This window comes from Synchiropus splendidus, chromosome 17 (assembly GCF_027744825.2).
Source record: "Synchiropus splendidus isolate RoL2022-P1 chromosome 17, RoL_Sspl_1.0, whole genome shotgun sequence".
Lineage (NCBI taxonomy): Eukaryota > Metazoa > Chordata > Actinopteri > Syngnathiformes > Callionymidae > Synchiropus > Synchiropus splendidus.
Genome location: NC_071350.1, coordinates 17,688,126 through 17,704,185, shown reverse-complemented (window position 1 = coordinate 17,704,185; position 16,060 = coordinate 17,688,126). Strand labels below are relative to the sequence as shown.

Here is a 16,060-nt window from a genome sequence, read left to right as displayed (position 1 = left end):
ATAAAATAAATGGAGTGTTTAGGTTTGTTGTTTTACTACATACACTACATATGTGCTTTTGAAATGGCCTTAATCGATGAGGTTTCCTGAACTAGTGGACTGGAGCAATGCTCACAACATCTGTCCTCGGCAGGTAAGTGTCCACACACCGAAAACAATGTAGCGTTAAAATATGTCACCATCTAAAGGGGTGAAGTTTGGGCCGAAAAAAGACTCGGTTTTTAGATAGTTTGTCCTCAAACTGGACCATACATATTTTATATGCCATATTGTATCAGCCTTGACATCAGAGGACTGTTGCAGTTACATTTTATTATATTGCTGATGACATGAAGCTTCTTACATGGTTCTGACATCACACTGCATCATGTGGTGGAGTTGGCAACTGAAAAATCTTTGACGCCTCACATTCACTTGACAGGGAAGATGACAGTCAGGTTTAAGTAGCGATGTGTCTCGATGTAAAGGGAAGTAGCCATGTCTGTAATTCAATTGCAGACTATAGTAACATACAATAGTAACATGATCACTATGGTGTTGACTCCAGTTTTGAGTCTTCTCTGATGGTGAGCTTGACTTGGACCTGAACAAGTTTAATAAGACAAAATTAATAAAATAGTAAATTTATTCACCATTTTCTTTGGTTACTAAACAAAGGATGTGTAAAAAAAAAAAGGCTGGTTTATGTTTCATATATTTTGTATCATACAACTACATCATTCTAATAAAGGCTTAACTAAAATTTCAGCGAGTGTGAACCCAACTTAATCATGGATAGATGAAACTGAACTCTTCACGTGTGTGGGTGGCCCTGAAAAGGACCGTTTTAGTTTGCGGTTGGACCGATTTACTTGGAGCTGGTGTACTTGGTGACGGCCTTGGTTCCCTCGGACACGGCGTGCTTGGCCAGCTCTCCAGGGAGCAGCAGGCGGACAGACGTCTGGATCTCCCTGGAGCTGATGGTGGAGCGCTTGTTGTACATCGCCAGGCGAGAAGCCTCTCCAGCGATGCGCTCGAAGATGTCGTTGACGAACGAGTTCATGATGCTCATGGCCTTGGAGGAGATGCCGGTGTCCGGGTGGACCTGCTTCAGAACCTTGTACACGTAGATGGCGTAGCTCTGCTTCCTAGTCTTCCTCTTCTTTTTGCCGGTCTTGGTGGCCTTCGACACGGCTTTCTTGGAGCCTTTCTTCGCTGCTTTCATTTGCTCAGGCATGATCGCGGTCGACTCTCAACGAGTTGCTGTCGGAGGGCAGAGAACCGCCTCTTATATGTGGAACGCATGCAAATTTCTGTATGCCAGTGCTCATTTTCTATTGGCTGAAAGGCTCAACACAAGAAACGGCTGTTTCAACGGTTGCACATGTTCCATGTTAGATAAGACTTCAAACGACCCAGTATTACGCGCATCAAATATCAGATGGCGGGAAATGTCGTCAGTTCTTCAGCGTAAGAGTTTATTGACGAGAAACGTGACACACATTTAGACCCTGACCATGGAGCATTGTCGTCTTTATACATTTTGTGTGGTCTTAAATAAATAATAAATAATAAGAATACGACATAATTCCAATAAAGAAAAATCACATTTAATGTTCGAACGTTTCCGCAGTAAACAGCAAAAGTAAACTTGAAATCTTAAACCACAAAATCTATAGTGTCTTTAGGTAATAATGATATTAGTGAGAGCTATCTTCATGAACCGTAAATAGTGGACAGTACGCAATGCTCAATCCAATCGGTGAGTTTTCCCCGAGGCAACTCTGCTATAAAGTAGGGGGACATAGCGCTTTATTGAGAGTTGGGAAAGGTTTAACTAGACACTGACCAGGGAAAGTTGTAGTCTTTATTGAAAGTATACAATAAGAAGGACAGCTTTAACAGTTTTCACCGAGGCAACTCTGCCATAATGTAGAGGAACATAGCGCTTTAATGAGAGTTGGGTGGCTCTGAAAAGAGCCGTTTGAATTGAGATCGCAGAGTGAATTTAACCGCCGAATCCGTACAGAGTGCGGCCCTGCCTCTTGAGAGCATAGACCACATCCATGGCGGTCACGGTCTTCCTCTTGGCGTGCTCGGTGTAGGTGACGGCATCGCGGATGACGTTCTCCAAGAAGACCTTGAGCACACCACGGGTCTCTTCGTAGATGAGGCCGGAGATACGCTTGACTCCACCACGGCGAGCCAGACGGCGGATGGCGGGCTTGGTGATGCCCTGGATGTTATCGCGGAGAACCTTGCGGTGACGCTTGGCGCCTCCTTTTCCGAGTCCTTTACCTCCCTTCCCGCGGCCAGACATTGTTCAACAGTTGGCAAGACAGACGAAACTGATGCTCCCGGGCTGTTCGCGCTGCCATATGAACACGCCGCGCGGACGTAATTGAGACCATGGGCGGTGCCAGCTCAAGCAGAGGCGCGAGTCCTCACCACACGTGACTTGTGAAGGAATTCCTGCTTTATGGAGGTTTCTTGCATTCACTTATAGTAACTACCAAACATTCGACAGATCAACATGAAATATTGTACTTTGTCCTTTTGTAGAATCTGTTCCTCTTATTGGAGTCCAACACGATATAAGCTTCTCATACTCAGCTATATGCGTGAGGATTTATTTACTGTAAGCGGCTGTTTATGTCACAGTAGAAGACATTGCTTACGACCTTGCGTTTTCATGTTTATGACGCGTTTTATGATACGCAGCTTCATGACAAGTGATATTTGGGAAGCTCGATCAGAAGGAGTGTGTGGCTCTGAAAAGAGCCGTTGTGGTGCGGGAGATGTCTACGCCCTCTCTCCGCGGATGCGGCGGGCCAGCTGGATGTCTTTGGGCATGATGGTGACCCTCTTGGCGTGGATGGCGCACAGGTTGGTGTCCTCGAAGAGGCCGACCAGATAAGCCTCGCTGGACTCCTGCAGAGCCATGACGGCGGAGCTCTGGAAGCGCAGGTCGGTCTTGAAGTCCTGAGCGATCTCGCGCACCAGACGCTGGAAGGGCAGCTTGCGGATGAGCAGCTCGGTGGACTTCTGGTAGCGGCGGATCTCTCTCAGAGCCACGGTACCGGGCCTGTAGCGGTGAGGCTTCTTCACTCCTCCGGTGGCTGGCGCGCTCTTGCGAGCGGCTTTGGTCGCCAGCTGCTTCCTGGGAGCTTTTCCACCGGTGGATTTACGAGCGGTTTGCTTGGTTCTCGCCATTTCTTTCCTTCACTTCAGTTCAAGGAACAAGTGTTTGCTGCCGTCCAGATGCAGCTTCTTATACAGGCACGTCGGCTCTATGCAGGCTGTGATTGGCCTAAACTCAGGTCAGGCGCGCGTGGCTCGTGATCAGCAATTGGATGGCGACAGTTCGAAAATGAAGCGCGTGCCCCAACAGCTGCACGGCCCCGCCTCTCTTCCCCAAGGAGCAGCGTTGTTGATGTTTGCGGTGTTAGTGAATGATTTGAGTTCATGGATGGAGTTTGATACAAAAGAGTTGAAGCAACAGAATCAAGATCGAGTTTCAAATCTGCGGTCAAAGGACTGTTCTGCTCAAGAGTAGTGTCACCCAAACGTTAGTCAATGATGCCACCTAGCGGTCAGATGTACGAGCTCGCACATCTGGATAGTGCGCATGCGCCCATACAGCATGCAGCGGCTCATAGTGATACTGAACTTGTTGCCAGCAGATGGTTATGTTAACGTGCGTGTGTGTTTAATATCGAGACGTTTCCCATCTGAGTGACGTCAGATGAATCTGTCTCTGGTGTCGTGCGTCAGTGAAGCTCTTAGAAGCGGTGGCGGCTCTTAAAAGAGCCTTTGAGTGGAGAGAGGATGGCGAGCTCCGTATTCACTTCCTGGACTTCTTGCCTGCTCCCTTCCTGCCCAGGGACTTGGCCGCGACTCTCTTGGGGGCGGCCTTTTTACTGGCCACCTTCTTCACCGGGCTGGGCTTCTTCTTCGGAGTGGACTTCCTGGGAGTCGACTTGGGGGCTTTCTTAGGCGCAGGGTTCTTCTTCTTCGGCGAGCCCTTCTTGGTGCTTTTCTTGGCCTCAGACTTCTTGGCAGGTTTCTTCGCAGCCGGCTTCTTCTTCTTGTCGTCTGCCTTCTTCTCTGCGGGCCTCTTCTTCCCCGGACTGCGGGAAGTCTTGCTTGCTTTCACCTCCTTGGCGATCTTGAAGGAGCCGGACGCACCAGTGCCCTTGATCTGGACCAGAGCGCCATTGGTCACCAGCCTCTTGATGGCTGTGTTGATGCGCTTGTTCACCGTCGGCACGTCCACGCCGTTAGAGGCCAGGGACTTCTTGATCGCTGAGACCGACAGCCCTCCGCGCTCCTTGGACTCGGCCACCGCAGCGACGATCTTCTTGGGCAGCCCGAGGCCGGCTGACTTCCTGCCTGAAGCCCGCTTCTTCTTCTGTTTGGGCGTTTTGGCCGCGACGGGACCTGGAGCTGGTGCTTGTGCTGGTGCTTCTTCTGCCATTGTTTCTCGAGCGTTTCTCACAGTCTGTGATCAACTTTCTCAGTTATGACAGGAGGAGGAGTTTATAATGTCGATGAGAACCGTAGAGACTCAACCGCCACTGTTGCGCCACTTCCTTCTTCGAACGAGGAGAGAGATGTGTTTTCTCGTCGCTTTCTGTGCGATAAAACACACACAATACGGCAGTTAATCCATAAAACTTGCCCAGTATCGGGTAAAACACATCCTTACCTCCAGACCGAGACTGTATTCGGTGCAAAGGTCGCCTTCATTTAAGCCCAGAGTGATTCAAAAGACCACCAAACGCTGTCACTTTCTGCCTGACGGCGCAGGTTTTCTCCGCATTTTGAGTCCTAAATCAGAATAAAACCATAGCAACGATTCTGTAGAGACTTCACATGGAAAGCTAAGATGTTGAGGCACATAATAAAAAACAAACTGATCTTTGAACTCGCTTGATTCGTTTTAACCAGCCCACGTTTGTGACGCGTGTAAACACACTGCGAGGCACAGCGAAACCCACGTCTCCATCTTACAACTAACTGAAGACGGTTCCATCGGTTCGTCTGAATTCTTCATATAAGCTTCTCAATGCTTCATTTCGTTTCATTTTCATGTTGCTGCTTTGAGAGTAGTTGCAGCGTTATGGATGAACTATCTCGGGGTGTAACAACGACACTTGAATCTACAAGTGACGATGAATTAGCTTAGATAAGCCATTGTTACTTCAAACTGCAAATACACTTCGGTTTAATATAGTACTGGATTGTTCCCTGGAAGAGTTCCCTTAGCATTGCTATAACACATTCATTTCATGATTAATCTCGAGCGAAATTTAGTTCGTAACCCAACATGCTCCGTAAACAACGAAATATAAACATAAAATGTAATATATAAAATGCAAAATATTGATAATAAACAGACAGTGTAGGGAAGAGGAAAAGAAGGCTGGGCAAATAGTGCACATGAAGATGGACATGGAAGCGGGCTATGTACAATGTGCAAAAAAAAAAAAAAAAAAAAAAGATTGTTTCATTGCCACAGGAAGAAAGGACCTCCCTTGGCGCTCAGTCTTTCAGGTGGGTCATCTCAGTCTATTAGTTCTGTGTTGGAGATGATGGAGTTTCAGGAGCACCCTTCTGTCCATCTCTGTATCTAAGGAGTCCAGTTTCACCCCCACCACATCACCAGCTTTGCGGATGCGTCTGCCCCAGCAAACCACAGCAAACAAGAATTGTGCTGGACACCGCCAACTCATGAAACATCTCCAGCATCGTCCCACAGATGTTGAAGGACCTGAGCCTCCTTAGAAGAAGAGACGGCTCTGTCCTTTTTTGTAAAGGGCCTTGAGTGTTCCGAGCCCAGTCCAGTTTATCGTCTATGTGCACCCCAAAATATTTATAGTCCTCCACCATATCCACATTAACCTCCTGGATGGAAACAGGGGTCACAGGAGACATGGTCCTCATCAGGTCCACTACCAGTTCTATGATGCATATGACACAGATTCTTTCTTTTTTTCAGTTGCCAACGCCACCACTTGATGCAGTGTGATGTCAGAACCACATAAGACGCTTCATGTCATCAGCAATATGATAAAATGTAACTGCAACAGTCCTCTGATGTCAACACTGATACAATATGGCATATAAAATATGTATGGTCCAGTTTGAGAACAAACTATGTAAAAACCGAGTCTTTTTTCGGGCCCAAACTTCACCCCTTTAGATGGTGACATATTTTAACACTACATTGTTTTCAGTGTGTGGACACTTACCTACCTAGGACAGATGTTGTGAGCATTGCTCCAGTCCACTAGTTCAGGAAACCTCATCGATTAAGGCCATTTCAAAAGCACATATGTAGTGTATGTAGTAAAACAACAAACCTAAACACTCCATTTATTTTATCACACCTACAAGCCTGTCGCCCTCGAAACTAACTTCTGTTTATTCTGTCACTTCATGAAAATGAATTAGAAAAAGTTAAAATAAGCAGATAAGAGCAGAGCGCTAGCGCCTCCTAGTGTTTGCGTGGTGAAGCCACAGTGGCCGCGTTTCCGATCACTTCAAAGACGTCACGGTGATTAAAAACGGCCCCACTATAGTGAGAAAAAATAAGGAGAACAATGAACGCTTCCGTTTCAGAAACTTCAATTGAACATGGTTCACATTAATCTCTAATTCAGGAAGGCTCTGTAGTTGGAGGTGGGTGGCTCTGAAAAGAGCCGTTGGCGTGAAAAGTCGGCAGATCTCCTTTACTTTGCCTTGCCGGGCTTCTCGGACTTCTTGGGCAGCAGCACCGCCTGGATGTTGGGCAGCACTCCGCCCTGCGCGATGGTGACTCTGCCCAGCAGCTTGTTGAGCTCCTCGTCGTTGCGGACAGCCAGCTGCAGGTGGCGGGGGATGATCCTCGTCTTCTTGTTGTCGCGGGCGGCGTTTCCGGCCAGCTCCAGGATCTCAGCGGTCAGATACTCGAGCACAGCGGCCAGGTAGACCGGAGCCCCGGCGCCGATTCGCTCGGCGTAGTAGCCCTTCCTCAGCAGCCTGTGGACTCTGCCGACAGGGAACTGGAGCCCAGCCCGGGAGGAGCGAGTCTTGGCCTTAGCGCGGGCTTTCCCAGATTTCCCACGTCCACTCATGTTGAATGTCTTCTCAACTGTCAAAGTCAGAAAATGAATACTAATCTGTCGGAATGCTGTTATATATCGTCTGCGGTGAGGGCGGATCTACTGTCTGTGAGCGGGACCTTCCGCACTCTGAGCTGCCTGAGTTCTTTCCTCCAATCAGTCACTCGAGTGCTCATGCGGTGGGCGGAGTCAAGAAGCTTTGAATGTTCGCCGCTGTCCGTACGTTAACTTTGTAATCTGATTGCAACATACCTGTAAATATGATCAAACTGAGTTGAATATCACATTCAAAGTTGAAGTTTCGAGATTGCGCTCGCAACAACGTTAGTTCGCAATAACGTTGGTAACCAACGGACGGTTACCCACAACATGGACGGCAAACGTTTCCGTTCTTTGAATTCAAAACAGACACCCACACCACACCCCCAGACACCTCTCATTCACTTTCGTTTGGCAATTCTTTCCGCGGACGTAGTTGAAGCCAATGTCCTGACGGAAGGCGTCAAAGTGGCTTGTCATGTACTTTCACATTGAGCCGTCAGATTTTCATATAAATACAAAACTAAAAACCGGGGTTACAAGCTCAATTAAGATTCATATTGTCTCAAATTTATTGTGAAAGGAAAATGATTTCAGCGAGTGTAAACCCAACTTAATCATGGATAGATGAAACTGAACTCTTCACGTGTGTGGGTGGCCCTGAAAAGGACCGTTTGGTTTGCGGTTGGACCGATTTACTTGGAGCTGGTGTACTTGGTGACGGCCTTGGTTCCCTCGGACACGGCGTGCTTGGCCAGCTCACCGGGGAGCAGCAGGCGGACAGACGTCTGGATCTCCCTGGAGCTGATGGTGGAGCGCTTGTTGTACATCGCCAAGCGAGAAGCCTCTCCAGCGATGCGCTCGAAGATGTCGTTGACGAACGAGTTCATGATGCTCATGGCCTTGGAGGAGATGCCGGTGTCCGGGTGGACCTGCTTCAGAACCTTGTACACGTAGATGGCATAGCTCTGCTTCCTAGCCCGCTTCTTCTTCTTGCCCCCTTTGGCGGCGGACTTCATCACGGCTTTCTTGGAGCCCTTCTTCCCTGCTTTCACCTGCTCAGGCATGGTTACTGTCGTATACACAACGAGTAGTTACTACCGCAGGGCAGAACCGAGTGCTTTATACGATTTGGCATGCAAATGTAACGCGCCAGTACTTGTTTTCCATTGGCTAAAGGGCTCAAAGCAGGAAACGACGGTTAAACCGACGTATAACAAGTTTCCACCCGTCCGTTATCAGACGCTTTTAAACCATATTAATTAGTTATTATTCAGTACTATTGTCGGTGGTAGCATTTAAAAATTGGACAGTGGATTGCCTATATAAAAGTTTGACTTGGTCAATAAAATCCTGTTTGAATCAACATCCACAAAACATACCACATATGATCGCAAGATAAATAATGAAAGACTTTCATTTGGTCGAGGGTGAAAATGTAATCATTTATTTCTGTGGCGATGTCCCCACGCTGCGCACTCGCTCATGCTGCTAGTAACATAAAGTCACCAGCAGATGTCAGCAGAGCTCAATATATTTTAGTGTCTTTTTGGAAATTTGCTCGATATTCCCTCCGATTTGATGACGTCTTCATTCGTTTGGCAGGAAGTTACTCACTCGCGTGAGTCGCTCATCGTCTCGGGAATCGGGACACGCGACCACAATCGTACTCGATGATTTATGGGATTTATTTAGAAATAAATTCTGATTTTCCGCCACGTTTCACAGCCTAATCCACTTAGTTCCACTGTGATGGATTCGGTGTTTCCCCACAGTTTATTAGAAATCCTGCAGGACCCTATCTTCCACCCTTGAGGATCAATGCAATCGCCTGCGCTCATAGCGTGAGCTGAACATGATGGTCATAGATCAACAACAGGGAGTTGTGGACCAAATCACGTGATATCTCTCTGACGGGCTTTAGTTCGTACGAACACGGTCAAAACCGCACACAAAATCGAATCGCGGCGCCTCTCCGGCTCCCCACACCTGCCCTCCCACACTCCTTCCTCCGGGGCCTTCAGCTGCTCTCGGAGCCTCGCGGCTCTGCTCCCACATAATCCACGGGGACCAATGAGTGTCACTGCAGCACATTTGGAGATTATACAATCTGGACCAGAGACACATTCAACTGCATGACTGGCACGTGGAGCTTCTGGGAATCAGGAAATCACCTCCTCTTTCTGCCACTCTCATTCACTCTCCTAAAGCTTTTAGGAAAAATTCTTCCGCTGGCTCAGAGGGAGAGTTCGGGCTTTTACCTGTTTGCTGACGGTAGATTCCAGCAGAGTGTGGTCGTACTTGGAGTTAAGGACAGGTGAAGGGCTGAGCAAGTGGGTGATAGTCATGGAGGATGGAACAATACAGTCATGGTATTAACAGCATAAAACATGTGAATTGTGTGTGTGTGTGTGTGTGTGTGGCGTGCCGACAGTAACACACTGTCAACCTGATTGTCAACACCATCCCACACTCTTAGAGAGACACTGCAGATTCAATTGTTTCCATCTGTGTACACAGCACCTACAGGTCCATTCACACCAAACGTAATTTGGCGCACTACATGCACTATAGAGCGACAAAAGTGACTGTCGAGTCGCATTAAAAGGTTGATCTGGAGGGGGGGGCGGGTCAAAAGTCACCAAGGTGGACTTTGGCTCTGCGAGTCAGGAATAAGAGTGAATGCTATGATCATTTCACATCTTTGTCTTGTTGATGAATTTTCACTTTCAGCATCAAATCTGGGCTCTAAGTGGTCGATGTGGCGCGACTTGTCATGGGACCTAAGATGTTCGATGAAAGAAATGTCGCCTGAAACGTGTCTATTGAATCACACCGAAGCTGTGACCCTGTTGCCCACAAAAGTCAGTCACAGAGTGACAAAATGTGAAAACGCTGGATCCGGGTCTCAGTGTGGCAGCTGACCGAAATTTTTGAAAACGATGATGTCACATCCCAACCTGCCTCACCTCTCTCCCCGAAAGTTGGTACTTGACTGCAATACTTTGCACAGGTACTTACTACTCAAACGAATGAAAGTCGATCGTAAATGGTTCCAAATGCACTGCAACAGTCAACACTTGAGTCACAGTAGCTAAAGTTAAACGTAAACGTCCTCCGTGGTCCAGTGGCCTGCCTCCCTGATGTTGTGCTCATTGGGTCAGGCTCTTGAAGGGATCATCTGAGGGGAATGGATGATGCCTGATTTAATGCTGTCCTGTTTTTCACTCCTATCATGCAACAAACGATTAAAAACACGTGCCAGATCCTGTAACGGCATCATGGTCATATTTCCGACAACGACCCGACGAGCCAAACACAAACGTGGAAAGAAGCAGCAACAAAGTCTTTTCATCTGATGATGCGACTCATTAAATGCGCCTCTGTTTGTCCTGGGGCTGCTAGTTACTGTGGTTACAGCTACTTGCCTGACGTTCTCATATTTCACTCCAACTTTGAGCGCAATCACTGGAACTGGACTGAAGGCAGCAGCGCACAACATCTTTCATCTCTTATCAGTCGAGGACTCGGAGCAACTTCCTTTGTCAAGTTCTGGCCCAGAGGACATTTCCTCGTCTACCTACAATAACAACCAGCGGGAGAAGCCGATCCGTCTTTGCTCTTGGACTACTGGACTGATTTAATTGTTGAACCGACCCGGGAGCAGAAGATCTTAACCAGGACTGGTTTCCAGGGAGGGGAAGCGTCTTTTGAAGCTGGAGAAAGCAGATTAAAAAAAAAAAAAAAACTGCAGTTACTCAGTACACGTCTATGGGTTACGAGTACCTGTGTGGGAGGGGTTGACTACTGCATAACACACGTCTTATTCCAAAATCATATCACTCCAGTACCCACACTATTCACTGCTCCTCTTCTGTCCTGGACGACACATTCTCAAACGCAATGTTGTTTCTTCAGTGTGACTTCAATGACACTTCGTAGCACACTTTATTGTTGCAGCCAAAAGTTGCAGTGAAGGTTGCGTTCATTTGACATGATGGAATAATAGGACTTTTGCTTACCTTTGCGAAAGAAGACTAAAGAGATTGGTGGAATTGGTGGGAATGTCGTAGTGATAGACAGAATATCAGTCTCTCAGAACTCGCAGGGATTGGTTGGAATTGCGTTAATAGTTGCGATCACTACATCGCCATCTCCTGGAAGGACTGCTTTACCTTTGTCTTTCTTCTATGCATCATATATCCCGAAATTGAACTTTCAGCACTGACCTGTTCACTTCCGCTGCAGTCCAAGTGTGACATTGCTTCAAGGCACGAGCTTCAATTCAAAATGAATTACGGATGTATCACTATGTATATATTTTGGGTCAGATGTTCCAAAGTCATTCCCAGAATTCATCTTTTGCAACTTTAACTTCCACCCAGCGGCTTAAAATAGAACAAGATGTTTGAGTGTTTCCTCATCAGAGTTCACTCAGGGTCTGTGACTCGACTGAATCCTCTTAATTTTATTATTCGGCTCTGGTTTTTTAAATCTCAGCGTGTGTGTGAATTGAAACGCAATAGTGTGAACGGGTCACTGGATTGGAAAAACCAGGTTGTGTGTGCGTTAGATGGTTGGACGGGTGTTGAATGATGCAGAAAGCCAATGTGCTCTGGGAACAAAAACACACCACATCACACTGGGGAGTCCGGAGCGAGAAGCCAGGGAATACAGTGCATCGGGAAGCAGAAATGTTTCCCTGCGGAAGAACACGCACACGTCAAGCAAATAACCTGAAATAAATGTCTTTTTGCCACTTGGCTGAACCTGAGGTTGGCGATGGTGGTCTAAGGTCTTAAAGTCTTTGACTGAACCTGACAGTCGGCGATGGCGGTTTTGTTCAGCCGTCAAAAGTTCTGCAATGGTTGGCTGCTCACAACTACTCGCCACGAGTGGAACATCACAGGTTACTGCAGAGGTACGGACGCTCAACTCCAAGTTCAGCTCAGGTGATAGTGCAACTCTGTTTGGGGAGCACGCAGAGAGGCTGTTTCAACAGGTCACAGCCTTCTCCCTTCAGCAGAGTCCTCTGCTTCCTCTTCTCTCAGACCTCATGTCCTCCTTCACCACCTCCATCAATCTCCTCTTTGGCCTTCATCTCCACCTTCTGCCTGGCAGTTCCAACCTCAACATCTTCATCTACCAATGTACTGACTCTCTCTCCTGTACGTGTCCAAACCATCTCCATCCAGCCTCTCTGACTTTGTCTCCTAAACGCCTGAGCACATGTACTGTACCTCTGATCCTATCCATCCTGCTAATCCTCCCAGAGAGAAGCTCAGCATCTTCATCTCTGCTACCTCCAGCTCTGCCTCCTGTCTTTTCCCCAGTGCCACTGTTTCCAAACCATACAACATTGCTGGCCTCACCACCCTTTTGGACACTTTCCCTTTCATCCTTGCTGACACCCTTTTGTCACACATCGCACCTGACACTTTTCTGCAATGATTCCATCCTGCCTGCACCTGCTTCTTCACCTCTTTCTCACACTCTCCATGGCCCTGGACAGTTGAGCCTAAGTACTTCAAACCCCCCACCGTCTTTATCTCTGCATCCTGTAGCTTCACCTCTCCACTTGGCTCCCCCTCATTCACACACATGGATTCCGTTCTTGTTCCATCAGCATTTAAATGCGCTCAGAACTTCTCCAGCCAGTTCCTTGGATCCACTCAATGGAGATGGGGTCTCTCTTTGTTTGGGTTGAAGACTCCCATCTTAAGTCCAAGGAGGGAGTTGCAGTAGTCGAGCGACGATGAGGTGATGATGGGTTAGAAGTATAGATAGAGCTTTTCTGGTAGGAACAGAAGCGCCTGTCAAGTTGGCGTGTGCACTGAGAGCCATGCTCATGACTGAAACACATTCAAGGGTTTCGGTTCAAGATTATCTGCTGATAAACAACTGGACGTCTGAGCTCAACACTATTTTTTCTTTTTTGCAGAGGACGTCCGCTTCCCAGGTTTTTCCTGGACCGACTCCAGAGTGGAGTTTTTTTTGCCAAAAGCAACAGGCTGAATAATCTGCCAACGCTAATCCAGACAGACGTGAGCCGGTGGATCCTGTCGGCTCCAGGTTAGCTGACGGCTAATCAGTAAATTTAAACTGACGGCCAAACAGCAACGACTCACCGCTACTCTGGCTCTGGAGGGACGACAGCTAGCTGCTTCAGCTAAAAACCAGAGTTCATCCAGGGAGTTGAGGCCAAAATCTCAACAACAGGAAGCTTCATATTCTGGAAAAATGTATTGATTCGTGCTGTCTGGCAACTTTCAACAATTTCTGTCTCCAGAATTTGGGATTTTCAAACACTGAACTAAAACTGAAACACTATCGATTCCCAACATGGCAACGATTCAACAAAAAGAAATGATCACCCGCAGATCATCTGGTCTCAAACTGGCATGAAATGGTTTCACTCTCCAACAACAACACGGTTCAGGCAATGACCTGCTTGATGCTGTGACTCCTGATTCCTCAGTTGGCAGCTTCACCATCACATCATTGAAACAAGGAACCAAACTGGTTGATTGTTTTGTCTATAAAAATACTGCTTTTGTGAGTTGCTTTGACCATGGAACTTTGGAACCGGTGCCCACCAGGAACATGCTGCAGAGGTTGGATTGCCAAGTCGGAAAGTCACAAATCTTCACCCTGAGCAGAAGTCTTTTTTTGTGTTACAAAACTTCTAAAAACCTTTAGTAAACTGTCAAAACTTTCAGTTCCTGTTCCTTCAGAGAAGCCATCTTGTATGGTCTACTCAGTTTGGACTCACTGTTCATTTTGGATGTTTCTGAACATTACTGTTGTATTTTTTGTTGTATGGTTTTCATTTATATTTTTCCGATTATTTTATGTAGTTAGTTTTTTTTTTTATTAGAGGTATTTATTAGGGGTGAGATTCAATTAAAAAAATTACAATTTAATCGTATAAGAATATTTGTCACCATGAGCCACATTTTCCAATGTGAATGAATTTGGTATATTACTGAATCAAATGATGGAGCCATACATACATTTAAACAACAAAATATTGTTTATTTTGCATCAGTTTGACAACAGCACAATAAATCACCAATGTGGCTATATTCAAGTTTTTATATCACCTTATTTAAACTAAAGCTCTTTTTAATGCCTTGAAAATATTTGTATAAGAATTTCAATTTTATAAGAATTTCAAGTCCATTCAGAGTAGTGGAAACCATTGTGTAGTGAAAAATCTCCCTGAACCAAAGCAAACAGATACTTTCGTTTGCTTTTGTTTCCTCCATGTTTGTTGTTGTTGTTCTCATCCTAGCTGCCACGTGTCTTGTGCATCAGTGGGATCAGTGGAGCAGGAACTCCTGCACTGACAAAGGTTCCCTCTTGTCTGGAGAGAGAACTGTTAAATTAAATTAAATTAATGTTTTGTTGTTGTAATTAGCTTGTTAAAGTCCCACAACTAATATTTATATATATATTTCTTTTTTTACAGTACTGTATTTTGTTTCAATATTGATCAAAAAATGTTGTTTGTCTTTGCTGTTTGTATGCTGCCATAACAACCAAAGTTTCCCCACTGTGGGAAGAACAAAGGCTAGCTAATCTAAATTGAATCTACTAGGCTGCTGAGGATTGTCTCCTGTTGAAACGTAAAGCTCATGACTGGGAAAATCCCAGTACAACTGGAACACACTCGTGTAGTTTATTCTCTCGTGATCAGTGACCAAGGTGCAGATTCACACATGCAGCAGAGGACAGCGGACTCTGGTCAGCAGGATCTAATACACTGCAGTTGTCCGCGTCTAATCCTTCATTCTTCTTCCTCTTCTGCCTCCTCTGTTGGGCTGAAGGTTACCTCACACACTCTCATTACTCCTCATTGATCCAGATGTGCTGCGACTGCTGTTTGTTGACCAGCACGTTCAGACGATGCTCTTTTTTTGACTGTAATTCGTCTTCATTATTCCTTTAAAAATGGATTTGTCGTATGTCAGGACCGTTTAGTTTGGCTTGACCGGCGACTGGTGGCAGTCGGTTCTATCAGTGTTATTTACATAAACAGAAGCAGGCGTGTGACCCAGTTAAGGAGCTTTGATTCAATTTACATGGCCAACTTTTTCACACTGAGTTGTTCCCCCGAGCAACACTTATCTTACCTCCTCCTTGTTGGGTCTCTGTCACAAACGCAAACGGGGATTTGGTTGAGCAGCCTCCTCCTCGGCGGAACTTTCGTCTGCTTAATTTTTTAAACCAATTATCAAAGGAATCTTGGGAGAACCAGTCAGGCCTGACATCACCGCCCGGCGGAACATTCCAGCCGTTTGGACAGATTGGACTCAAATCAGCACACACTCACGGCTAATTTGCCGTGATGATAGAATCTGATGGAATGTCTCGGTTTCTCGCTTGATTCCACTTCATTTAGAAAGTAGACGTATGGATGTCCGCGCCAAAAGGAAGTGCTGGTTCAGGCGACGGAGGAAAGTCATCCTCTTGCTGACAAGTGAAAAAAAAATAGTCATGTTGCCGTGTGATGAGGAGAACTGTGGCGCGTGTGGAGCGTTAAACCCGTGTGGGTGTGCTGCCTGTACTTCTGTGGGCCGGGATGATGTGTGTTTGAGGTTCTGTTGAGTCTGGATCACTCTTTCCCTCAGGGTCGGTTTAACAAAGTTTGGTCTATTTAGAATCTAACATCACAATGAATCATGCTGGCGGATGAAACCCCTCATTATGCTGCGAGTTTGGAGAACGATATCAGACAACTTGTTGTTTTCAGGGAAATTTTGGGTCAAGTTTTCGCGAACCATGGTGTCTTACCTTTTCTACTGAACGCCTGTGTTCTGCGCCAGACAAGAGTGGTGCGGATCGGTCAGGCGGGAATCAACCGAGCGTCAACATGATGGCAGCACTGAGCCAGATGAAGGATGTCACATGACACCATGGGAAACAAAACAGTG

The 16,060-nt window shown here is 46.5% G+C and overlaps 4 protein-coding genes and 1 pseudogene across 4 annotated transcripts; all 5 read right to left on the bottom strand.

The window, feature by feature from the left end:
* Positions 1 to 134: 134 nt before the first annotated feature.
* On the bottom strand, positions 135 to 1,218 carry LOC128748711 (histone H2B-like). The gene has a single exon (XM_053847666.1). The coding sequence runs from the start codon at positions 1,214 to 1,216 to the stop codon at positions 848 to 850; it is 369 nt and encodes a 122-aa protein (XP_053703641.1). The 5' UTR covers positions 1,217 to 1,218; the 3' UTR covers positions 135 to 847.
* Positions 1,219 to 1,837: 619 nt separating this feature from the next.
* Positions 1,838 to 3,192, bottom strand: LOC128748702 (histone H3.3C-like; annotated as a pseudogene).
* Positions 3,193 to 3,409: 217 nt separating this feature from the next.
* Positions 3,410 to 4,477, bottom strand: LOC128748703 (histone H1.10-like). Its single transcript, XM_053847657.1, has one exon. The coding sequence runs from the start codon at positions 4,454 to 4,456 to the stop codon at positions 3,824 to 3,826; it is 633 nt and encodes a 210-aa protein (XP_053703632.1). The 5' UTR covers positions 4,457 to 4,477; the 3' UTR covers positions 3,410 to 3,823.
* A 1,803-nt stretch (positions 4,478 to 6,280) lies between these two features.
* On the bottom strand, positions 6,281 to 7,109 carry LOC128748708 (histone H2A-like). The gene has a single exon (XM_053847663.1). The coding sequence runs from the start codon at positions 7,095 to 7,097 to the stop codon at positions 6,714 to 6,716; it is 384 nt and encodes a 127-aa protein (XP_053703638.1). The 5' UTR covers positions 7,098 to 7,109; the 3' UTR covers positions 6,281 to 6,713.
* A 648-nt stretch (positions 7,110 to 7,757) lies between these two features.
* LOC128748709 (histone H2B 1/2-like) lies at positions 7,758 to 8,200 on the bottom strand. Its single transcript, XM_053847664.1, has one exon. It carries the CDS (start codon positions 8,189 to 8,191, stop codon positions 7,820 to 7,822), a length of 372 nt encoding a protein of 123 aa, XP_053703639.1. The 5' UTR covers positions 8,192 to 8,200; the 3' UTR covers positions 7,758 to 7,819.
* Between the last annotated feature and the right edge of the window lie 7,860 nt (positions 8,201 to 16,060).

Coding starts and splice junctions, on each gene's coding strand:
- LOC128748711 (XM_053847666.1), bottom strand. CDS start 1,216: ATGCCTGAGCAAATGAAAGCAGCGAAGAAAGGCTCCAAGAAAGCCGTG.
- LOC128748709 (XM_053847664.1), bottom strand. CDS start 8,191: ATGCCTGAGCAGGTGAAAGCAGGGAAGAAGGGCTCCAAGAAAGCCGTG.
- LOC128748708 (XM_053847663.1), bottom strand. CDS start 7,097: ATGAGTGGACGTGGGAAATCTGGGAAAGCCCGCGCTAAGGCCAAGACT.
- LOC128748703 (XM_053847657.1), bottom strand. CDS start 4,456: ATGGCAGAAGAAGCACCAGCACAAGCACCAGCTCCAGGTCCCGTCGCG.